The sequence below is a fragment of the Spinacia oleracea genome, chromosome 3 (genome assembly GCF_020520425.1).
Source record: "Spinacia oleracea cultivar Varoflay chromosome 3, BTI_SOV_V1, whole genome shotgun sequence".
In the NCBI taxonomy this organism is placed as follows: domain Eukaryota; kingdom Viridiplantae; phylum Streptophyta; class Magnoliopsida; order Caryophyllales; family Amaranthaceae; genus Spinacia; species Spinacia oleracea.
The window spans coordinates 19,243,301-19,270,226 of NC_079489.1; the positions used below are offsets into that span (position 1 = coordinate 19,243,301).

Genomic DNA, 26,926 nt, shown 5'->3' on the forward strand with positions numbered 1-26,926 from the left:
GTACACATATAGTAACCACTTAAATCATATAGTAACTATTGTACACCTAATAAACGAACAAAAACATACCCTAAATAACATATACATAATGTAATATTATAGTAACTATTTTTTATCATAAAGTTACTTTAAAAATGTTGATAATACAAAAAGACATATATACTATGATAAAAATATAGTAACTATTTTAAACACATAGTTACTATTTAAAACTTATAGTAATTGTTGTTAACAATATAATTAATGTAAAAACTACTACTAACATAACCACAACAAACATTGAGGTAACTGTAAAAAACACTTCAAAACATAAAATAAAGTTAATTATATCATTTATATACTAACTATATTAAACACTTACCCTAATTTCAACAAAACAACATGCAAGTCAAATCACTAAAAAAATAAACCATAAAATCATTTCAAAAACATACCAGAAGTTGTCAAGGTAGCTTGTTATGCCGTGAACGAGTTTGAACAACTTCAAACGGCGGTTGTTCCAACATACCGACAACTATGTCATTTTTCGGACCGTTAATTACCACCTTCTTCACCATTTTAGCAGAAATTCAAGCAACACAATGCTTTTTTGTTGAGTTTTGGGTAATTTTTTCAATTGATTTCAACAAAAAAAACAAGAAATTGATAGTAGTTGAGAGAGGAGAGAGAAAGTGAGAGAGAATTGCAGGAAGATGAATCACGTAAAAAGTTAAAAAGAAAAAATCAAATTAGCTTAAATACGAACCTCGGCGCACGTGGAAGCTACACCCCACTGATAAACGTGCAATGACTACTTAGCATGGACCCGGTTTATTTTAGTGTAAATATAAATTCATTAGGTTATTTAATCTTTCACACTTTTCCATTGGGACATTAATTTTTTGTCATTTTTCTAATATCAAAATTTTGATAAAAGTGAAAACATTATAAATAAACGTAATTTTTCTTGTTTAAATGAAAAGATAGAGGAATCTCAATGTACATTAATTAGTCGTTAATAAACGGGTAAAAAGCCAAACGTAAAGAAAAAAAAAACGGATGTAGTATTAAGTTTTCCATTAGTGAGGTCCATTCTCTTCATTTATTTGGGTTTCCCTCCTTTTTCACAATATTTGTTTTTCTCCTCCTTTATAAATCCACCTCCAGCTTCCCCTTCAATATTATTGCTCTTTCACCTTCCTACCTCTTACTCATATACTTTTCCCTGTCGACTTCCTCCATCTTTAACTTCTCCTTCGGTCTCCGCCTTCAATCTCTCTCCACAATTCCCTAAGAGCAACTCCAATGGTTGAGAAAAGGAACTAGCTTGCAAATATTAAAATGTTAAGCTAGTAGCTAGACCATTGTTGCACATTTTCTAAATCAACTTTGTTTGGCCAATTAGCTTTGTAGAGCTAATTAGCTTGAAAATATGTCAGACACATATTTTGCATATTTTGCTTATAAACGTAAAAACAAAATACAAAAAATAATAATTGAGAAGTAGCTAACCAATGGAGCAACAAGTAGCTGAAAATTGTATAGCTTAAAAAGTGATGTGGCATTTCAAGCTATAAAATGATTTAGCCAACCATTGGAGTTGTTCTAACTTTTCCCTTCAACAAAACCACCACCTTCTAGTTTTATCACCAACTCCTATAGTCAGCGTCACCACCATTGTGGGTTTTCAATTTGAAAGACACCCAACCACCTTTCAGTCGGTGCTATTCTTGATTGAGGACACTTTCTATGTTTTTTCCTCATGTATTATCTTCATTCAGCGTAGCGATTTTCTTTATTTCCTGTTGATTTCAGCTCTTTAATGGATACAAAGTGTTTTTTCACTTGGGGGTGATGGATTTCGCCTGATATGATGCTTTAATCATTCGGGTGTTTCTTTTTTCGTCAATTTCCTTGATTCGATTATCATGCTTGTAATTGTATTACTTTGTATTTATTTTGGCGGTTGTTTTTTATTTGAGTTGAATCGTGGATTTAATTTGTATCTCCTTGATGATTAAAACTGATTATAGTGGAATTTGACATATGGATTGGACGAGGGGCTGATTTTTCCTTGCATTTCTTATTACTGATTTATCAAAAGAATTGAGGAACTTAGTAGTTAAAATGATGAGATCTAGCTTGTTCAGTTTTTCTGTTTGATTTTTTGTTGGTGTGATTTTATGTTTAATTAAGTTATCCCCAGTTGATATTCGTAGCTGTAAATCATGAATTATCTTGTTTCACTTAGTTTTGATTAATTAGTAGTTACTATTTTCTTCGTGTTGCTAAGCATAAAAGAGCAAAAATTTATTCTCAATAATGTTCCTGGCCGGAAACAAATCACTTTAATAAAATCCCCAACTTAATTAAGTTTGGTTGTGGAATGAACGATGAAGAAGCAGGCAAGAGCAACGTATGTTATAAAGGAAGAGTAAGAGAAATAACGTGGGAAAAAAGGAGGGAAAACCAAATAATGGGCCCCACTAATAAAAATTTAACGGTTTTCATTAAGTGGATCTTTGAAAATTTTGACAAAAATTTTGATATATATTTTTTTTAAGGTGGTGCGTTTGAAAAGGTGAACCTGGTGGTAAATATGAAAAAAATCGAAATGTATGAGAATTAAAAAAAATGCCTTGAAGAGAACTAGAGAAGGAACAGAACAGAGGGGAGGATGTAATAAGATTTTTCTTTCTTGACAGCCGATAGGCCTAATAGGAGTAATAGGATACAAGTACTCCTTACATTTTATGTATTGATGAGTAAAAACGATATGGATATATGTATTTTTGCACACAATATACATGGAAAGAAGCTGTTCCAGTCCTTTCCAGAAAAAGAAAACAGATGAATGGAGCAAAAGAACTACAGACTCAAGTGGTCGTGATATGACGATAGATGATACAGTTCTCTTTGTTTCAAATAGGTCTCTCGACCAAAACTTATCATTGGAAGTACAATGTGAAAGTCCCAGACAGTTTCTTGTGGGATTAATCTGGTCTTCAACAAAGTATCTGCAGTTTTAAACACGTTCTTTTGTTTCCTGCAAGAGCACATATTTTCCTCATTTAAACACCACAAATGTACGTAATAGTTACCTATGCTGGCTTCATCAGCGCAAAACCAATACATATTGTGGCAGCTGTTTCTTTTGCCACTCATGAAAATACAACAGAAGTTTCTATTTGAAACACTAGTATCTCCGAATAGATTTTAGTCCAGAGCAATTTAGGAGTCAACAAAACTTCGGTCCTTACTACTTGTGCTCTTAGAAGACAATTACTCTGTTCTTGGCCAACCTTCCAACAAGAAACCGGTGAAGAATGGCTTCCTACGTACAAAATACAGGTCTTGCTTCTTCTAAATGGTATGTGTTTTAAGAGAAGGCTAGATAAGATGGTTGCATGGAAGTGTTATTTGTGGTAAGAAATAACGTAATATCAAGGAGGAAGAAAATTTGAGGAACTACAAGTATTCTACAAAAGTAGGAAACTGAAGATGCATACCAAATCAAATTTCAAGTGTCACCAGCATCTTACTACAACCACGGAAGCTTGAAGGTGTCTTTCCACCATCCCTGTTTACAACCGTTGGCAACCACAGTATCCAACCGTAGAATGATCTCAGAAAAGCTCGGTCTAACAGCTGAATCTCCACTCCAACATAGTTCAATCAATCTGTGTTTGCATTCAGGCCAGATTAGTTTGCGCATAAGATGTGGCTAAGGGAGCAGAAACTATGAGAGTCTCGCGAAGTAATATAGACAAATCACAATGTCAACTGCCAAGATGATGGTCTTGGTCTCAAAACAATAATTTGTATCTTTTAAAATATTTGAAAAGCAGAAATTCCAACATCATTTATAGTTCTATACAAAATGTGGTATAGGAAACCATCTACTAAAACCAGAATTACCAGTTCGGACACTTCAGAAAACCCTGACTTTTAAAGGAGGAAATATAGGTAAAAGTAGAAAGAACTTACTCTTTGAGTTCTGATGGATAATTTTTCAACTTCTTAAATGGTGGTCTTTTGCCCTCCAAACACATAAGCTGGGTGGCTTCTTCTGTAGGCTTTGGGTGGAAAGGATGAACACCTTCAATCATCTAAAGCAAGGGTAAAATGATACGAGTGTGTTATGAACTGGAAATTTGTGCAGAAATTTAAAGGACGAAGATGGAAATTTGCATCATTAACAATAATACAAGCTTTGGGGAGGCTTGTTCTCTCCCAAAGTGAAACAAAACTGAAGGGAACTCTCAATAATATTCATGCTTTCACTCTCACTGATTTCCTCTTTACACAGCATTTCCAAGTTGAACTAACTGACTTCCCTCTTCTTCAAGCTAGTTCTAACAACTAATTATGCATTGCCTACACTACCCCTTCCCAATAAGCCAATCTATTACACAAGGAGCCAACAAGAAGCTCCAGATCATTCCACAAAACTACAAAAGTAAATAAAATCGCATTATTGGATTATTTCTGTTGGAAATATCAAGCTTTGGATAAAAAATTTAGACATCAGACAACTTGAAACAAATAAAATATGGGACATCATCAGATCTTTCTTAGATGATCACCTAGGAACAAGTGTGTAAATAGTCAGAGGATCCTCATTCATAAGACTGATGATCCCACTCCCTACAAACTATCAAAATTTGGCAACTTTTTAACTATTAATAAAATGTTTTTTCTGGCTTAGAATATCAGAACAATCTCATATGGACTTGGATGCAATTATAAAACAATCATACCTCAAGTGCAAGAAGAAGAAATGGATTGCTAGAACATGACATGCAATTAGTACCTTAACGGCTTCATCTCTAAATAACACAACCACCACCGCTGACACATACTAATGCAGGACACTGCAATTCGAAATAGGTACTGTACATTGTGATTTTCCTGGAGGCAACAGTAAGCTATCTAGGGGACAAAATGACAACCAAGAAGCATTTACATGAATATATCAGACATATACTATCCACACAATTGCACATAAAGCTGGGCAGGTAGAGGTTGAAGGCAGCTTGATGCCTTAATGGCGTGTGTGAGTGTGACCACAAGCTGATGTATGAATGACCAGACTCAAATTTCTAAGTACCTCGTAAAGAATAACAGCGAAGGAGAATGCATCCACTCTCTTGTCAAATATTTCATCTTTGTAGAGCTCGGGTGCTGTATATACACCTGCAATTAATGAGAGAATGGATATTTGATCAGTCCAGTCCGCTTACTCCAAAAGAAAATCTCACAAGAAAAAAGCTTTCTTAATCTTAGTCGTTCACAAAAAAAATTGTCTACTTCGATTCATATAACTAAAGCTACTTGGCCAGTTAGTTTTTACTCTATTAAGCTGAACTTCCATCCAACATATTTCTTATATTATGTTAAAATATATACACATTGTGATGAAAGAAGGAAAACCCACTGCAGACAGTTTGCTTGCTGCAACTACTTACTCGCATTACGAATGGAGGCTCCAGGGTCTGCCAGTTTAAATTTATCAGCTGATATCTTCGACAATCGTATCAAACCAAATCCGGCTACCTTCAACTGTCCTCCACTATCGAGCAAAATATTTCTGGCACCTTACCAAAATTTCAACTATTAATAAACAAAATATCATCTTAATGACTTGTACAATATGTTCTTTTGCATTTGGTTATCTTACTTGGGCATTAGATCACAATGGACAACTGGGTCAGGTTTGCACTCATGAAGGTAATTCATCCCCCTGATAAGGAACAACGTTATGAGAAGAGAAAATAATAACATACAAAGCAACAACTTCGAGGGGGAAGTTCCCCTTGCAGATAGACCTCAAGTTTTCAAAATAGTAGTTTATTGGAATGAAGAATACCTTGCAATATCAAGTGCAAATTTTAATGATTTTGATGGTGTTAATCGTCCTTTCTTTTGAAGATAGCATCCTAAATCACCCTGAATAGAAAAGGAAATACACATATATCAATCTAGAAAGCATGGAAAAATTGAAATACCAGAGATGAAACCGTGTCAAGAAAGTCAATTCTCAAGATTATCAACATTACTTTGATACAAGCTACAGAGAGCTGGGTCTTTAGTCAGGTTTTTACCAATCATGGATAGATCCTGCATCCCTGCGCTTACTTTATCTAGATTAAGGATAAGACTTCATGAACACAGAAGGGGGCACATATTCACTGGGATGCTTTAGCTGATCACAAAGGGTGAAGGAGTTTACAGCATCTCAAGCACAGCATAAATTGTTGTTAGAGAGTCCATGTATTTCAAGTTCAAAAGTTACAAGATGTAATTTTGTATCTCATAAGCGATTATCTACAAAAGAATACTTGTGTCCATCCCAATAAATTCATACTTAAAAAGACATTTACAGATGTGTTTTTTTAATTGTTAGGAATGTGAAATTCTACTCCTCCAAGCTCCAAATGGCACATAATAATTGTTCTACTTTAGTACACACAGGAGAGAGTTAATGACTATTGTACGATTCTTCATAGTGCAGAGTTTGGAAATTCTGAGACATCGTAAATTACGCAAGTTCCTGACCAAATGAACTTTGACAACTTTGACAACCAAATGAACAATTTAACAAGCATTTTTAATTATTTTCAAGATATCAGCCTCTTTGAATCTTCTGTAGTGCTGGTGCATACATTCATAATTAAAATCAGCAAGAATTATCTTAATATTTATAGGTCTACACACAAAGAACCGTCATTTATTTAATAAGAATCAAACAAGTTATCCGAGGAGTGCATATACATCAACATTTGGAGCAAAACCGAATATACCTTTGGATGAAATTCTACTACAATCATCATTGGGATATTTTGGGTAACTGCTCCGACGAACTGAATGATATTCGGATGACGCACCTTTTCCAATAATGTCAACTCGTTTTTAAAACCATTTCTGCACAGGAAGTTAATTAGGATATGACACAATCAGACAATCAGCCATTGAATAGAATTGCAAAGAAATTCCTATCTACAAATAATTAGAAATGCAGTCATGCAAAGAGATAACACATGAAGCAGCACAAAAAACAAATTACAAGTAAATACAATCAAACAGCTAGTTTAGGATTTCAGAGGATAAATAAAGGAGCATAAGTATTGCTATCTGATACTTCAGCATGACCAGCAATGCCGGGTAGATTTTCTAAATACTAAGCAGTGCATGGAAGATTATGGAAATCCAGTAAAAAGATAAATTAAGATAATGTTTCAGAAAAGTACATGCTTTCGGGGTCAGAATAGCTCTCCTTATCAAGTATCTTTACAGCAACCTTGGTACCATTCCACTTAGCAACTTGAAATACTCCCTGCAAAGTAACATACAAGCACAAGCATCAAGTAAGATTTAAAGAAGTTATCATGGAGAAGAAACAATAAGACACTTGCCGCACAAGCTAAAAGAAAATCAAAGAGAAGATATGCGTGATAAATATTTGAAAATAACAGAAACTCGGATGTAATCTTACTACAGGAATAGATTTTGTTGTCAAAGGATATATCAGGTTAAATTAAAAAGAAAACATCCCAAGACCAAACCACATCAGAAAAAGTAAAACAAAACCAGCATGTGAAGGAAAATTTAGCTGGCATTGAAGGAAAAAGGACCATGCCTTTGCAATACCATCAGATCTGCGAACTTGTAGTTCAAATGGATTAAGTTCGTATTCTGGGACTTCTTTAGAATTTGCAACTGCCATTGGAGTTTTCCTAGTTTTCTGAGAATACAAAGGGTGCAAGTCAGAAAGCCAAATCATGATTGATAAAACGACAAAAGAAGAAAGAGCATCGACAAAGTGTGGAAAAGAGACTGGAATCCTACTGGAACTTTTGCACCCCGAGCCTTCAAAATACTGTATACTTCCATATTTCCATAGTACTTAGCATCAGCTGCTGCCTGTGGAATCACAAACCTTATTAGGACTGAATTTTGTTACATTGGACTAGAAAATAAGGAGATGGAAACAAGAAGTTCAGAGAACAGCAAGACATTAAAGTTCAGAGAACAGCAAGACATTAAAGTATACCACGGAAAAACCACACAGGAGAAACATATGGACCCAAAAGCAGTTACAGAACAGAGAAAACATGCTGCTAAAACATTAGTGATTTTTCTTAAGGTAGCCTGCATGTTGTAACACAAAGAGGTTGTGACTGCCTTGTTGGCTTCAACAAGGGACCTCTTTCATTCTTCTTTTTCTTTTAACGGATTAAAATGGAATAAAATGGAAATGATTCATAACAATGACACTGTTTCTTAATGATCGTTGCTGTTTTAATCAAGGGTCAATTGGCACCTCTTTGGGCTGCACAGATCTGTCTCCTCCCTCTCCCCCCCAACTACCTTGGCTTTGTTAGAAGCGTCAGGCTATTATTATTAGCATGCAATAACTTTTTTACTCTATCCTTTTTCCAAGGCTGACATAATAGTATTTCAGTTTCTGCCATGAAATACGGAGCGAGAGAAATCAAGTGATGGTGTATCTAGAAGCATTAAAAAAATATTGTTGTATCTAGAAAAATCTAAGAGATACTCTATCAAAGACATATGTGAGAGACATGGGCTCTCGCAAATATTGTTGTAAAATTCTTATTAATGTAATCAATGATAAAAATACAATTTTGTCATACAATTGAGGTCCATCAGAATTTCCGCGTGCGTCCTCAAATTTCTATCAATAAGATACTCTATCTATAAATGTTTATCACATCCCCCAATATCTTTTAATTAAGGAATAACGATGCTACCATAATTTTCCTGAAAAGGGGTTTAATAAGATTATACTCGTTACCCAATTTTAGTAGGGGCATACATTTGTAAGAAAGAAATACTCCCACGGTCCCTTATTGTACTTGACACTTCCTAACATAAATTTTCCAAACTGTTTTTCACATTTTTTTTTGTTTGAGGTAAAACATCAACCTTTGCTTTTTCATCTCTCTCCCTAGATAGCCAATTCAAGTGCCTCTTCTATATCTTTTTTCCCTCGATCTCATCCATTTTCAAATATTTGATTTTGACTTTCATGCCCCAACTATAGTGCAGCCTTAATATTTGTCTCTAACCCTATGGCAAAAAAGACAGAGGGAGTAGTACTTACTCCGTAGTTTGTTAAAACGTACTCCCGTCTTTTAATAATTTTATTTATTTCAATTAAAAATCCATTTTATAGTTTGTTCAAGAGTTCCTATTTTATGATTAGATTAAGAAGTACTCCTGAGAAATGGAAGGGCAGTACACATTTGACATTTCGTGACATTCACAAGACTGCAGGTATCTCTATCGGGCAAGTGTTTTACCAAGTAATTAGAGTATCTTTATCGGGAAAATTATATCATGCATCCATGTGCAGGTGTGTGCATGATAAACATACTATGTGCATCACATATGTCGATAAGTATAACTAGATAGATTAAAGGGGAAAGAATATATATGTGTCGGCATATAAGTCAATAAATTAAAGGGGAAAGAATATATACCGTGCTGCCCCAACGATCACGAGCATCAATATTAGCCTTACCCCTCAACAACAACTTAACCACCTCAACATTACCCTCACAAGCAGCAATATGCAAAGCAGTCCTCCCATCCAAATCAATGCTATTAACATCAGTTCCTCCATCCAGCAAATCCTGGAGTCCTTTCAAATCCCCTGTACAAGCCATGAACAACAATTGCATCGTGGCATCTAAATTATCCGGTACCGTTAATGGCTCCTCCTTCACCTGGGCGTTTCGACGAATTGGATCCAGCGACGATTGCCGCCCAAAACTAAACCTCATCGTGTTTCTCTGAGGATCCATCGATGACTGCCTCCTAAAGCTGAACCTCCCTGATTTCCTCATAGATCCTGTTGAGAATTGCCTCGATATCCCTCGCCTCAATTGAGCTGCCATCTCCATTTTTAGTAATTTATTTCTTCTTCTCGAATTCCAAATTCTAATTTTCCGTCAATTCACCCTCAATTAACCTTCAATTACACCAAACAAAAATAGTCAATTGTCATAATCAATATTGTTGATTTTTTTGAGACAATAATTGAAGTGTCATAATCAAAGACAGTTGGAAATTCTGAATAATTCTTCAATTGCAATAACAAATTCAAAAAAAAAAAATCAAATGATGTAGGAGGTAACGTATTGCATACATTATCACAGAGGATTATTAATTGATCGAAAAAGCTCGATCGAGAGCTCGAGCGAGCAGCAAGAGCTCTCGAAATCGAGCATAGATTGCCAGAAATGTTGTGGATAACCGATGATTTGAGAGAGAGAAAGAGAGATTTGGGGAGAGAGAGAGAAGGAGATGATCCGAAGGAAACGCCGGAAGAAGAGAGAGAGAAAGAGGTGTGAAAATGGCGGAAAATGGAAGGAATGGAGGGAATGGAAAGGAGGAGAAAAAGAAATGAAAAAAGAGAAGGAAAGAGATGGCTTCCCACTTGCTTCTCCGTAAAGGCCGTTATTTTTCTATGGTTCTAATAAGAGGGAACTCGCAGAGTAGCGCAGTATTATTATACTCGGAAATTCGTATGTTTTTTTGGGTGCAAAAGAGGAATTTAGGCCCCGAAACAAATAAAATTACACTAGGAATTAAACGTGGTTAAGCAACATCAATTATATCAGCATTATCTCCCTATGCATGTGTTGTCTGCGTTTATTTCAGAAATATTGATTATTTTAGCTTCATCAATGCCTCCAACAATACTCCCAAGTTCTGAAAAAATATGAAAATATGCATGCAATGCGTATGTCTAAATATGCATGTAATGCGTATGTCAATTACGTAAGAAATTAATACTCTATTTGTATTAATATTATATTCATATTAATATTCATAAAAGAGTTTCATACTCCTTATTGAAAATAAATAGCAAATAAATTGTATGCATAATATACCTAAAAAGGTGTTATGCGTACTTTAGAACATATTACATATACCCGGGTGGACCGTGTACCCTCTCACATTTTCTCCTTACATGTGAGGAGAAAATAGGATAGAGACCACCAGTGGACATAAAATACCCTTGGGTGTACGGTGTATCAGGGTGCACCTAATAATTTGCACATGCATACAATATACAATAAATTTATTGTGCACCAGAATCACTTTTAGCCAGTTTTTTTTAACTTTTACCCAATTTTTTGTGTAACTTTTAACATATTTTGATTAACTTTTATATTATGAAAAAAATTGATTGTTAAACATTTTAATGGGTTAAATGGTTAACTTTATATATTATTAGTGATTTTAAATGAATGATTTTTAATAAAATAAATAAATTTATGATTAAGAAATAAATAACTTTTACATTATATCGGTTAAATTTTAATCCCTCCGTCCCTTAATACTCGCACCGTTTGACTGGACACGCTTGCCCATGCACAACTTTGACCATTAATATCTTTTACTACATATTATAAAAACTTATAAAATAGGAAATTTTGTGAAATACTACCTTAATGTTTGGACGTTTTGTGAATTACTACCTTATAAAAACTTTTTTATATTTTCCTACCTTATAAGTTTGATATGTTTTAGTAACACTACCTTGTAACAGAAAACGTTAAATCTCTCCGTTTGTGGGTTCCAACCCAACACTTTATTTCATTTTTCTTTCCTCTTTCTCTGTTCTCTGTTTTTTGCTTCTTTGTTCTCAATCTTTGACCTCTCATTTCTTAATCATCTTGCTCGAAATCCCCTCTCAATATTCCTCTACCAATCTCATTCTCAACATGATGTTTTATGGCACGCTTATCTTCCAAGCATTTCTGGCAAGAGAGCTGCAGCTATTTTCCAAGCATCTCTGCCAAGAGATCACATTGGCACCAAAAAGAAAGCCACGACAGTTCCAACTTCCAACAGTGCTTGCAACTACATCAAAATATCAAATAAAAGAGAACTTATCCTGATATAAACTACTTAGTAATATCCTAATACGTACCAATAACTAGTAAAACACATAAGACAAAGGACACTAGGAAATAAACCCATAATTCAGAGAAAATTCCACAATAAAATTGAAAAATAGGTAACCTGCAAGCTTTGAAACATCACAAAACCAACAACCAACCAAAGGCAGACTACCGTTCAGTTACTTATAAAAGGCTATTGTATGTCTACTACTCCAAATCTCATCCTAACAGTCTGCAATTTTTCACACTGCAAAGCATATATACTCTAGTAAGCAAGACAACAACACAAGATCTCATGGAGGAAAGTGATTGTAGAATAAACCTTCTATGTAGTTTTTAACTTGCTCTTCAGCAAGTGAGTCCCGTATTGATTCCAGTAAAGCCTAAAAGTATACAAGAGACTTAGAAATCAATGACAATTATATAATATATGAGGACTTGTGCAGCTAATAACTTGTTTCTCTCTTTTGGTTTCTACCTATCAATGTTAATTATCATCAGAAAAATTGGCAAAACTTCAAGAGTACTACAGAATAAGTTCCTAGACTCCTAGCAATAAGATTTCTTCTTCCTGCCTTGCTCCTGGTTACTAGTCACTGTTTACTATTTCCAATTCTTATGATAAGCCGCAAATCGATTAACTTGCAGGAAATCGAAGAGGAATCAGTGGGTGCAAAAAATATTTGGTCATGGTCTCGGTGGCTCAAAGAGAAGCCGGGCTGCAGAAGTGCATAATGAAAGGGTGAGCTCAAACTTTGTAAATTAGTATCTGTTGTTGTGATAGTTGGTTTTGGGATCTAATTTGTGCCTTTTGGAACGTTTCTAACAGAGAAGAACGGATAGAATTAATGAGAAAGAGAAGTGGAGTACAGAGATTGAGAAAGAGAAAAGATAAATGGAATAAAGTCGTTGGGTGGGTCCCACAAACGGAGAGATTTAACGTTTTCTGTTACAAGGTAGTGTTACTAAAACATATCAAACTTATAAGGTAGGAAAATATAAAAAAGTTTTTATAAGGTAGTAATTCACAAAACGCCCAAACATTAAGGTAGTGTTTCACAAAATTTCCTATAAAATATTATTATTTTGAAAATGTATATTGAGATGAAGCCAACAATATATTATATACTAACATTTGTTTTCATATACTATAAATAGAATATGGTCAAAGTGAATTATATGAATAGTGTATAAAAGTCAAAACGGTTCGAGTGTTAAGGGACAAAGGGAGTAAAACATTTAAAGTTTACTTTTACTCTAATGTCGGAGTACAATATTCCAGCACCTAGCACAGGGTTAACCAGTCCAGCTCTGCAGGTCTTCGCTTGAGCCACTCCCAAGCATTATGCAATTGATGGGGCTCGAACTTGTGACCTCCAAGTCACAAGGTGAGTTCCCACCAACTCCACCAACTTATGTTGGTTCGGAGTACAATATTTATTGTACACCACATTAATTTAAATAAGAATTTGTGATACGTACACCTCCGATATACTCTGTAAACGTACGATCTCCCTATTTAAAAAGGAGTTTATTCACATTCAGTATAGAAAAAGGTAAATTATTTTTTTCCCTCAAAAAAAAAGGTAAATTATTTTTCGTTCAATATTCTTTACCATACGCTAGTTTTTTTGGTTTTTTTCCCTTAGGGACCATACCGAGTTATTTATACTCTCATTTAATTCTTTTTATAAAGCTTGCATTTGTTTGTATTTATTTTGTGAAGGTTAAAAAGGAAATTATTTTTTGACACTACCTTATGAGTTGACTTATATAATAGAGATGAAAACACATCAAATTTCAGTGGCGACACTTGAGCCATCTCAAGTTTAATTGTAAGCTAATTATTCATCAGCTATATTACCCATGCTAAGGTGACTCAAGTGCATTCTGACTTCCATAAGGCTTTGTTTGAAGATTCCGACGAGTTGGAGTGATGCTCTAACATAATAGGGGGTGTCTGTGGCTCTGTGCCCCTTTTATTTTGCTTTAGTTTGATGTAATGTCTTTACTTTTTAGTTTTTCATTTCCCTTTGTTTGTTTTTAAAGCTCGGGATGCCAACGTTTGCACTTTAAGTTTCAATAAAGTAGGTTTGATTTGGCAAATCTATAGGTTTCATATATTTTTTGCAAATTATTTAGTCCGAATCCATTTTTAGGATTGCCTACGTATCTGCCCCAAGTAAACTTAGTTTAGAATCAGGCCTCCTGGGGTCTTTATTAAAGCGCGTCAATGCTGGACAATACATATACATTCTCTTAAATTATAGTCGTGGGTCATGATCGATCGTGCGTTATGTCGAGTATGCGTGCTTTGGGATTGGCTAAGGTTTCAGCCCATGATCCATCCCAGTAGAAGGGGGTTGCTAAATGCAGCATGATTTTACTTAACGCAACCCTTTTTTCTTTCATTTGTTTTATTCTGAAAAAAAAACCTAACCCCCACTTTTATTGTTTTCTCTCAACCTTTTCCCCTATTATTTTTATTCACGTAAACTTGAATTTTTTTTAGTGTAACGTGTATGTGATAAAATTAGAATACGTATTTGGATAGACATGGACGATTTTTTTTTGAATTGGAAGACCTTGGAATTGAGGTAATATCCGTTTTTTTCTTTTTTTTTCGAGTCACTTCATGTAACTTATATGAAATATACACTTCCATTTTGTACAGATTGAACAAAACAGAATTAGCTATTTCGTATAGATTGAACATAGTGGAACTAACTATTTCGTACAGATTGAACAAAATAGAGTTAACTATTTCATACAGATTGAACAAAATATAGTTAACTATTTCATACAGAAACCAAAGAATTAAAAAGGGTATTTCTGATTTTTTACAGGGGTGCGCCAAAGTAATTAAAGGTTGCGTATAGCAACCGTGCAGTAGAAACGTGTGGTATCATCATGCCAAAGATTTTACGAGTATATTTCAGTGTGGTTTGTATACTGCGGCGTGTCATGTCTTGTCGTGTTTGTGCAAAAAACATGGCCCAGGCCCGATACATATAGTAACATGATATGTCGTAGTTTTTTTCATGCCACGTCATAATGTTGTGCCACGAGCCAATAACCGGTCGGATGTCATCCTTTACACTTTCCTCCATAAGTAGGGATAGTAATATTAAATGAAAATATATATATTAACCCGCTCCACCTGCAATTATTTAATGGATGGATATCCGAACTAAACAGATGAAATGTGAGTGATGGATCAGGTCGGATACAGATGACGTTCCACTACATTCTTTATTCATCGTTTATTATATTTTCATTCAAATATATTTAAGAATTTTTTTCAAAATTACCGCCTTATAAAGTCCATTTTTTCAAAATTACCACCTTATAAAATTTTAATTTAAAATTATCACCTTATAAAATCACAAACCTTCAACATTACCACCTGTTAACGAATTCTGTCAATTTTTCTGTTAATAGGTGGTAACTTTAAAGGTTTTCTCTTTTTATTTGATTTTTATTTAACAACTACTTAAGTTTTGGAATGAATATCAAAATTACATGTCGTTAGTGTTTATTAATTTATGTTCATTGTATGATTTTACATTTTTACCCCAATTCTAAGTCCTCAACTTCTTAACTCGATTCTATGGGCTATGTATACTTTTTATCTCAAAATTAAGGTAGAACTTCTTATGAATTACTTAAATCCAGGGCCATGGTTTTTCTTCTTCTTTTGAATGAGGCCACAAGAAAATTACGAATGACGAAGGAGAATTTAAACATACAACTTACCAATCTTATTATGCACGCGATGCGTGCGAATATGAGAAATCGATTTGAGTTATTACATTTAAACCTGAAATAATATGTAAAAACTATAGTATAAATGCGATGTGTGTGAATCCTATCTAATAATAAAAAAGTCACTGGAGTATGTGAAGCCTCCAAAACCCAAATCCAACTTTCTCATTCACTCCCTCCAAAACCAATCAAAATACCCTAAAATCCAAAATTCAAATAAAATTTAATTATTAAAATAAAAAAAATAAAAAATAAAAAACACACGTAAACTACACTAAGAAACACACGTTTAATAAACTACCCACTAAAATAAATAACTTCTCTTCCTACTTTCATGGAGAACAATCTTCACTATCACAACAACCAACTCAATCCCGTTCTACAACGTCTTCTTCACATCAATTTTTTTCTCTCTTCTTTGGTACCTCTCTTCTACTCTTTCACTAATTATTACCTAAATTGTAATCGCTAGATAGTCTAGAAATGGTGTTTTGTTAATAGAATGCACTACCTTTTCGTGGTTTATAGAATTTTAACTTTCTTGCAAACTTAAAATTTCATGGTTTATAGAATGATAGTTTATAGAATGCATTACAAGTTATAATGCATTACAATTTAACCAAGCAATCACACGGCTAAATGATAGTTTATAGAATGCATTACAATTTATATATGTAGTGCATTTTATAAACTATCATTTAGCAATTTAAAATTTCATGGTTGTTATTGGATTTTATAGTTAATGTTGATTTTTAGCAATTTAATTAGAAAAATCTGCTACTCTTTTTTCTTTACGTTAATTTTTAATATTGTTTGCTATAGTTTTGGAAATTCGATATTTCTGAAGTAGTTAAATTGGAGTATACATTTTTGGTGTTTTCTCTATGTAGTTGGTTCGTTGGATTCATTACGGCTTCACCGGAAACGCCGCCAAGTTCGAGGAGAAGTTCTGGTCGCCACTCGCATGGTTATGAACAGAGGATTGTAAGTAGTTTCGTGCATTGTATTACCTAATAAAGTAAACTTATGCTATCCCCTTAATTCTAGAATGTTAGTGGCTATTCTGCATGGAGTTTTGTTGATAGTTTGATACTGATGACCATAGAAGATACTACAGCAACATCAACAAAAAAAAAAACCAAAGCAATTTGAATGTGATTCAGTAATAAGGAAGAACAATCAATAATTAAGTAGAGGGAGAGACTGTCTTTCCAACGCAATCGACGAGTATCTGGTCGGTTTTCTCAGTTAACCAAGAACTCAATTGGGCAGAAACATTAAGCAGATTTTTGACGGTTTTGATGAATAAATAAAGAGTTTTTGCATAATTTATTTCCAGAAACTGATCTTATGGATGAAACCCACATGGAATATGATAAAATCAATGAATCAATAAAACAAAGTAAACACAAGCAATTACCTATGAGCAAGTGATTTGGGAATTCGATTTCTGGGATAATGCGGTTAATTTCCTCGGGTCTTTCTGTAAAAGGTCGATTTTTATTGTTGTTCTTGACTGAAAAAAATGTTTAGGAGAGAGAGCGGTGGAAGAGCTATGAATGGTGACAGGCTTCCAAAAGGTTTTGCATACGCTATGATAATTGTTAATTGGAATTAACAATTAGTTTTGATAATGTATTATATGTATTCTATTGCAAGACAATCTTTTAATGATAATTGTCAACACTCTCAATATGTATTATACTAGAATTAACAATTAGTTTGATAGTACACTATAATGTGATTATAATTTATACCCGATATATATTAGCAAGAGCCCTTCACGTGTACCAATAAATTTACATCAATACTTACCATTTCCTAATGTATGATTTTACTAGATATATCCTTTTAAGAAAATAAATGGGTTATTGTTTATAACTTTAATAATTACATTTATTATCTCTCAAGTGAAATACTTTCGAGTACTAGCAAGGATACTAGATATTGATTCTTCAGAGCCTCTTTGATATGAATCATGTGCTGGACACTCAAAGAGAGTCGATCTATGCTCACAATGTGACCCCTCCTTTAGTAAGCCAAGGTAATTATACTTTTTTTTTTTCCAAACTTTGTAAGAAACTACAAACATTGTAATATTTGTGTTATCTTATATAATAACAGATTAAGAGTAAACGTAAGAGTTATAGATCATACAGGTGCAAAGCGCGTTATACACTTTTTGGAAAACAAGCTGAGATGATCATCGGTCTTAAAGTTTCAGATATTAAAGAATTTGAAAATAATGTAAGTACAATTTATAAATTTCTGCAAATATATTGTATTTGGATTACAACATATATATACTAACCGAAACATTTATTCATAATTAGGAATTTGGAGATATCATTTTGGAGGACCACTTGGAAGAGCGTTTGATGAATTCCTTCACTTTTATACTACATGTTCTCAAGCTAAACAGTGATGATATCTTAGTTGCATCGGTTTTGCGAGTAAGATGGGCCGGAAGAAGAATTCTACTATTTGAGGAGACAGAACGACAAAAATGTTGAATTATTTAAATTGGAGTATATGATTTTATGAGGTTTTATTTGTGATTATTATCTTTTTAAAATCGACTAATCTATATATACCTTTTTTATTTACAACATTCTATATATCCCGTGTTTTGTTTAAAATTCATTTGTTGTTCTAATCAAATACCTTATTTTTTATTTGCAACATTTTATGTATCCCGTGCTTTTGCACGGGCACATTCTACTATTCTAGTATAAGAAACATATAAGTTAGATAGAATCGAACGCTTATAAACAGATTGATTAAAAATGTAAGAATTTATTTAAGGGGCTAGATTGATTAAAATGTTTCTTTGGGTTTTTCCTATTGCGTAGGTTGTCATTATATTCTCTATTTTATAAGTGTGGAGGGTATTTTAGTAATCAAATAAAACACCAAAAGTGAATTTACTAAAATAACCTCATGTATTCACTTATATAATAGAGATCATACGCATATAACACATGTCATCGGTCTTAATTTATCACTAATCCATAGACTATGCTTAATTGCTAGTCTTTTTCGCTAATTAAATCGGTTAACTTTTTTTGTTGATTTGGTTATGATTAGACAACCGCGTTTGTCTTGATATAGTTATACCTAATTAGCCTATACACATGTGATTTGTCAATTGGTACGACTGTGTCTGTGAATCATTTCTAAAAGCATGACAAAATTAGGCAATTAGCATATTTAACAACATTATCAAGTAAGTATTATTGCTTAATTATCCACATACACTGACATACGCTGCAATATCATTGCTTAATTATTAGACTATATGAAAACTATACTAACTAAAACTTCCATAGCACTTCAATCTTGAAGTGGTGAAGGTATGGGACAGACTCACTAAATGGATAATGTTGTTATAATGAGTAATGTGGCAGTGGTGGGTAACATAAATTATTGTTGTCTAAATGTGTAATGTTTTATTTTTCCGTGCGAAACGGGGAACATGTCAAAAAAGGCAATACAAACTACGTGGTATAAAAGTGTTATGGAGCACAAAGGTGAGGTTTTCTGAATCTATACTAGGTATACCATTAAAATGGTATACTAAGGGTAAAATAGTAACTTTAGTTGGTATATTAAGTGTTAAATGGTAAGTTTATGTAATAAATTGAGTCTGGCTCACGATACATAACATTTATCTTTAACTTGTGAGTACCAAACTATGTTGTTTGGAACCAAATAAAAATGAAACCATGTTACCAAACTATGTTGTTTGGTATTACGTGAAAAAATACAACTACTTTTCTTATACTAAACTATGTGGCTTGGTACTAAATAAAAATGCAGAATATTAGTATACCATTTCAATGGTATACCCAATATAGATTAAGACTTGGTTCATTTCTCGTCAGTCGTCATTGGTCTTGTCCTTCTCTTTTGCGTTAATAATCTTACAGTTGTAAATTAAAATAAACAAATTCCGTTAAATTTTACTTCGTATAAAGTTTCATGTTTTTATTTGTGGTTTGCCCATTATATTTTACTTCTGCTGTTTATCGCAGATAAATTTGACACTCTCCTCTGCAAAAACACTCCAAAATGAAAAATAATCCGTAAAATAAAAGAAATTGTATGAACTACTTGAAAACAAATATGAGTTGGTAGGGTTGATGGAGAATTCACCTTGTGACTTGAGGTGACAGGGTCGAACCCCATCGCTCAATTGACATGAGCTGACCTGTAATATATGTTGGTTTAATAGAGTTTATTCTTCTCACTTTAACAAATTAAAATAAAAAGATGAACCAGAGGTTAACATTTATAGTCGATATTTAATCATACACGACCTAGCGATCATGATTCATGCATATTTGTCTAAAACTATGTTTTCGGCTTTTTTGAGTGAGTCAGTGAGATAAATTGCCAATACGGCTTACCATTATCAAACACCATGAATACTAGTAAAATACCTATTTCTTTCGTTTCTTAATGTTCTTCCTGGTTGGAATCGGGGAGGAGATTAAGAAAAATTGAATCTTGGTATGATAGAGTGTAAGAGTAATGATTAGGTGTCAGAGATTCTACTTTTTGGAATGAATGAAAAAGAAAAGAAAATAATAAAGAAACAAAGGAAGGAAAGAAAGAAATTTTATTAAAATAAGCATAAAATAAGGTGGGTGAATGAATTAAGGGTTGTGAATGAATTAAATAATGTGGGTGAGGAAATCAATGAAAATAATTGGGTATGTGGATGGAATAAAGGTAAGATATAGTAGGAGATTAAATTGTAGAATTGAGATATTTTGGAAAAAAATATGGCCAAAAATAATATAGATTCTAACTAGAAAGAACATTTAGGAACGGAGGGAGCACTACTACTATAGTACTACGTACTACTCCGTACTAAGTAATAGTACTGGAGTAATTTAATAATACTACTGTAAATCCTAAGTTACTAGCAAGATCCTTGAATTATTAAGATGTTTAAAAAAAGAAAGGAAAAGCCAAAGCTTAGAACTATGCTTGATTATATTGATTTGAGCTCAAAATTGTCTTAATCACTAGTGGCTACATACAGATATACATTGATATACCCCATTGAGTTGGTGGGACGTTAATATTGGAACATCCGAGACGTTATTGTTGCTCCCTCCATCTCTTGTTGTTCTGTCTTATATTCCAAAATATGTTTTATTAAGAATTTGTTAATTGGAATTGAAGAGAGACAAAAGTGGTAGATCAAATGTATTTTATTTAAAAATAAAATTGTACTCAGTAGTTTTTAGTTTTTATGAATATTAATGGTAACGAAATAATATTTTGGTGCAGACTAAAACCGTAAATGGTGTCAATGAAAGAGATAGAGGAAGTATTATTAGTCTATAAGAAATAAGGACACACAAGATAATTAGGCCTAACAATAAATGGCTTATAGTCTAAACCAGGTAGCTTTACGTCTTGTTCATCGTCCGTGACTTGTTATGGACTTAATTGACTTTAGGGACCCATTTTTAATGTTTTATTATAACTTTATCAAGATTACAAGACAAATGATTTGGCGATCTTGGCATCATATCCTTCGTTGACTTGATTTTTCCAATTGACCCACTCACCCACTTGGCCTATTGTGTATATATGGATGATTAATGGATTTGGATATTTAATTTTATGTGGATGCTAATTCAAGTGGATAATAACAATAGTTTAACAAGAGTAGAGTGGAATGGCCGGGGGCGGCGGCATTGAAGGTGTGTAAGGTGGGCGACTCAACGATTGTACACTATACATTTGTACAGGGCCCTTTAAAATTTAAAGACTTTATATACAGAGTTATATATAGTATTTTCTCCGTCTCAAATACTCGTTACACTTCATCTACCTAAATTGGCAATGTTTTGAGAAATGATATCTAAAACTGACAGAATTAGAGATTAAAATCAAGAAAATTTAAGTTGTTATTTCATTAAGTATAATCAGCAATGTACAAGCTATATATATATGCATAGAAGGAAGAAGTCTAGATCCTTCTATAGTTTGTTACATTAGCTAACAAACAACAAAGAGTTTGTTACAACAATGCCATGTTGGCAAAGCTGACTCAGCAGTTAGTTGCTGAAGTACAGCAACCAATCTTCATACAAACAATTTGTATACATCATCAGCTATTATACTAACAGCCCTCCTCAAGATGGAAGGGGATGAGAATCATGCACACCCATCTTGGACAGAAGATACTGAAATTGACTAGATGCCAATGGTTTAGTAAACACATCAGCTAGCTGTTCTTGTGTAGGCAAATAGGAGAGTTGTAGCAGCCCTTCTAATACTTTGTCACGAGTAAAGTGACAATCAATCTCAATGTGTTTCGTTCTTTCATGAAACACTGGGTTCTTGGCTATATGTAATGCTGATTGGTTATCACAATTGAGAGTAATTGGCTTGAGATCAGAAAGTCCCAAGTCTGTGAGCAAATTAACTATCCAAGTGACTTCTGAAGCTGCAGCAGCCATGGCTCTATACTCAGCTTCTGCTGAACTTTTGGAGACTGTGTTTTGTTTCTTTGACTTCCAGGATATAGGTGACCCTCCTAACAGCAATACATATCCTGTTACAGATCTTCTAGAATCAGGGCAAGTTGCCCAGTCAGAATCTGAAAAAGCTTGTAGAGAAATATTATTTGTGGCCTTTAGCAGTATGCCTTGACCCTCAGTGTGAGCAAGATACCTCAAAGTGTGATGCAAAGCTGTAACATGAGGTTTTCTTGGGTCTTGTAAGAATTGGCTGAGATACTGAACTGCATAAGACAGATCAGGTCTGGTATGTGTGAGAAAGTTAAGTTTTCCAACAATTGATCTGTATTGTTCTGTATCTGCATAAGAGTCACCATCAGATTTAGATAATTTAAGATTTAGAGGTAGGGGAGTGACAGCTCTTTTGGAGACATCAAAACCACATCCAGTAAGGAGCTCCTTAGTAAACTTCTTTTGAGTGAGAATTATCCCATCTGCAGTATATCCCACTTCAATTCCCAGAAAATAATTTAGATATCCCAAATCCTTTATGCTAAACTCTTTGTGAAGGTATGCTTTGAGCTCATCAAGTTTAGCAATGTTGGTCCCAGTCAAGATGATGTCATCCACATATACAGCAGCTATGTTGATATCTGTATCTGTCCTGTGAATGAACAAACTGTAATCATATTTTGATTGCACAAAACCTTGAGATTCCAGTGCAGTTAGGAGCTTTTCATGCCACTGTCTAGATGCTTGTTTCAGCCCATAAATAGACTTTATTAGCTTGCACACTTTGTTGTTGGGGTTAGGTACCCCTTCTGGCATCTGCATATAAACTTCTTCTTTGAGATCACCATGCAGAAATGCATTGTTCACATCTAGTTGAAAGAGAGGCCAATGTTTGCTTGCTGCTACTACAATTAAACACCTGATTGTACTCATTTTAACTACAGGACTGAAAGTTTCCTCATAATCAATCCCATACTTTTGATTGAAACCCTTGGCTACTAATCTTGCTTTGCATCTTTCTAGAGCCCCACTGGATTTAAGCTTTACTTTAAAAACCCATTTGCACCCAATTGCCCTTTTTCCTTTAGGTAATTCCACCAATTCCCAGGTTAAATTCTGGTCTAGAGCTTCCAACTCTTTCTGCATTGCTTCAACCCAAATTTGATGTTTTGCTGCTTCCTGATAGGAGTGTGGTTCTGAAATGTTACACACTTGAGACAGAAAAGCTTGAAAGTCTTCAGGAAAGGTAACATAGGCTACCATGTTGCACCAGTGACTTGTAACACATTTGGAAGCAGAATGACATACATAATCTTCTAAATAATTGGGTGGTTTGTGAGTTCTAGAAGACTGTCTGATGATTGGATAAGGAAGACTTGCAGTATCTGAAGAGCTAGATGTAGTTGAATAGCTGTGATCAGTAGTGTTTTCAGAAGAACTTAATGGATGTGTTTGATCAACTGAGGTGGTGTTGTGAGAAGAATTTGGTGAGTTTGTGTGTTGAGGAGGTGTTTGAGTGGTAGTAGATGTTGGTGAGGATGTATGTGAGGGAAAAATTGATTCTGGTGTTGAGTAATCTGGTTCATCAAATGTGTTTGGAGAAGCAAAGGCTGGTAAGAAGATAGCATTAGTATAGTTAGAAACTGGTGTATTGGTTTTGTGATAAAGGTGGAATGGGAAGTGTTTTTCATGAAATGTTATGTCTCTTGAAACAAAGAATCTGTTAGTGTCAATTTCTAAAACCTTATAGCCTTTCTGGGATGCAGAATATCCCATAAGAACACAAGGAGTAGCTCTACTATCCAATTTAGTTCTCCCAACTTTTGTAGTAGAAACATAACAAAGACAACCAAATGTTCTGAGATGAGTAAGATCAGGTTGTTTTTCATACAATCTGTAAAAGGGTGAATCCAATCCAATGGACTTCAGTGGCATCCTGTTAATCAAATATGCTGCACACATGACACACTCACCCCAGAACCTAGCAGGAACCTTTGATTGAAAATACAATGCCCTTGCTGTCTCTAAAAGATGTTTATGTTTCCTCTCCACCACCCCATTCTGCTGGGGAGTGTGACTACAACTAGTTTGATTCAATATACCTAGTGTCACACACAGTTTTTTGAAATCTCCTTCACATAATTCCTTTGCATTGTCTGATCTTACACATTTAACAGTCACACCAAACTGAGTTTTCACCATATTCAAGAAATCAGTTAACACAGAAACACAGTCTTTCTTATTTCTCAACATGTGAATCCAAGTGAATCTACTGTAATCATCTACAATAGTCAAAAACTGATTACAACCAGTAGGAGTTTTCACAGAATGTGGGCTCCAAACATCAATGTGTATTAGCTCAAAAGGACAAGTTGTCTTAATGCTACTATGTGGAAAACTAAGCCTGGTTTGTTTTGCAATGGGACACACTTGACAAATAGTGTCTTGAATACAAGAATTGACTTCACAACTAGGGTTAATCAACTTAAGTTGACTAAAAGGGATATGACCTAGTCTTAGATGCCATAGTTTGGCATTATTGACAGCAGTAGAACAGGCTGTGTTGCACTCATGTGGCTGTTTTGTAGATGTAGCTGCTATATTGTGTTCTCCAACATTGTACAGACCAGAACTCACATCACCAAGAGGAATCAATTTCCCTTTCTGACAGCAAATAAAGCACTTGTCATGAGTAAAATGCAGCTCACAATTCAAATCTTTGCATATTTTGTGGACAGAGATTAGGTTATATTTGAAATCAGGCACATGCAGTACATTGTGAAGTGTAATTCCTTCATTTAAGACTACTGAACCAACATGTTTCACAGGTATTTTACTGCCATCAGGTATGGTTATATATGTAGATTGATTATCAACCCTTTTATATGCAGAAAACTGACTCAAGTCATGACAGAAATGATCTGAAGCACCACTGTCAAGCAACCATTTAGAATTAGTATGAGATATTAAACAGATATTACCTGCCATTAAGGCCAAGTTAGGTTGATGATTAGAGCCAGAATTTTGTTGTTGCTTGCTCAAAAGATTCATCAGCTGATTATACTGCTCCACTGAGATATTAGTATTTGCTTCAGTTTTTGGATTGTTGGATGTGTCAGCATCACCATCTCCAGCAGTTGACATTGCTGCTGTCTTGTTTTTGAAATGCTTAAAACCTGGTGGATAACCATTGATCTTGAAGCACCTCTCAATACTGTGTCCAGGAATTTGACAATGTGTACAGAAATACTGTGAGTTGCTCCTATTAGGATTATTAGCTTTCTGAAATTGTTGAGAACCAGTTGCTTGAGATTTGAAGTTTCTGTTGTTCCAATGATCACCACCAAATCTTCTTTTCTCAGCTGCAAATGCAACAGGCTCTGTAGGATAAACAGTTTTAGAGATCTCTTGATGCCTTTCTTCTTGAGCAAAAAGTCTGTATGCTTCAGACACCTTAGGTAGAACTGGAACCATTAGCACATTTCCCCTAATCGTGGCAAACTGGTCTGTTAACTTCATCATAAACTGCATCACCATTTTTTCTTGTTGTCTTTGAAAGAACTTTTTAGTAACATTGCAGGTACAATTGTTACAAGTACAGTAGGGCATAGGATGAGCCTCTTCAATTGCATCCCAGATTGACTTGATTTCAGTAAAAAACTCAGAAACTGATTTTTCTCCTTGATTTACCTCAGCTAGTTTCTGTTCTAAAGAGTAGACCTGTGCCATAGAAGCAAAACCAAATCTCTCTTCAAGATCACACCAAACTTCTCTGGCAGACTTCAAGAACATTACACTCTTAGCAATTATTTCACTCAGATTCCCTAGGATTAAAGAACACACCAAATCATTGCATCTCTCCCATGCTCTATACTCAATAGTTCCAACAGCAGGTTTGCTAATACTTCCATCAACAAAACCTATTTTGTTTTTAGCTGACAATGCCAGCAGCATTGATCTCTTCCAACCTGTGAAACCTTCACCATCAAACTTGAAAGAAACAAGTTGCACAGAATTTGCATCAGAAGGATGGATGTAATACAGGCTAGCAGGATCCTGATTAGGAGGCAAATTTGCATTTCTCCTGGAATCTTCGAGGTTTTCATCATCAAACGCCATTATGAATCTTCAATCAGTAGAAATCAAACGAACTGAAGTTTAATCACACGAACTGTAGTTAATTTCTTTAGAACAATCAGTAGATTTTGATCAGAAACCTGTAAAATGCAAGGTTCAATTGAACCTTTTTAGAGAGAATTTTGCGGAATTTCAGAGAGGATGAGTCAGGTTTCTTGAACCTGCTCTGATACCATGACAGAATTAGAGATTAAAATCAAGAAAATTTAAGTTGTTATTTCATTAAGTATAATCAGCAATGTACAAGCTATATATATATGCATAGAAGGAAGAAGTCTAGATCCTTCTATAGTTTGTTACATTAGCTAACAAACAACAAAGAGTTTGTTACAACAATGCCATGTTGGCAAAGCTGACTCAGCAGTTAGTTGCTGAAGTACAGCAACCAATCTTCATACAAACAATCTGTATACATCATCAGCTATTATACTAACAAAAACCTGAGATCGAATTCTATATATATCATTTATCGGCTTATCGCGTTATCCTTCGTGCCTCTCTTTAAGCAAACCCAAAACAAAACATATATATGGTATAATACTATTGTTAATTGTTCACGTTAGTTTTGAACTATGAAACAAGCTGCCCAACATTAAGACATCAGATAGTTTT

General features: G+C 34.3%; 1 protein-coding gene across 2 annotated transcripts; it reads right to left on the minus strand.

The window, feature by feature from the left end:
- Nucleotides 1-2,657: 2,657 nt before the first annotated feature.
- Nucleotides 2,658-10,472, minus strand: LOC110788928 (integrin-linked protein kinase 1). 2 transcript variants are annotated; one of them, XM_021993560.2, is made up of 13 exons: nt 10,154-10,472; nt 9,486-9,976; nt 7,828-7,902; nt 7,619-7,723; nt 7,230-7,315; nt 6,783-6,903; nt 5,849-5,928; nt 5,660-5,722; nt 5,448-5,569; nt 5,090-5,175; nt 3,967-4,088; nt 3,489-3,659; nt 2,658-3,025 (listed from the first exon to the last, which is right to left on the minus strand). In XM_021993560.2, exons 2-12 carry the CDS (start codon nt 9,906-9,908, stop codon nt 3,521-3,523), a joined length of 1,422 nt encoding a protein of 473 aa, XP_021849252.1. In that variant the 5' UTR covers nt 9,909-9,976; nt 10,154-10,472; the 3' UTR covers nt 2,658-3,025; nt 3,489-3,520. The 2 variants fall into 2 exon arrangements, with proteins under 2 accessions (XP_021849252.1, XP_056695466.1); XM_056839488.1 differs by lacking the exons at nt 2,658-3,025; nt 3,489-3,659; nt 3,967-4,088 and adding an exon at nt 4,113-4,853 and having other exon boundaries at nt 10,154-10,449.
- Nucleotides 10,473-26,926: the final 16,454 nt, after the last annotated feature.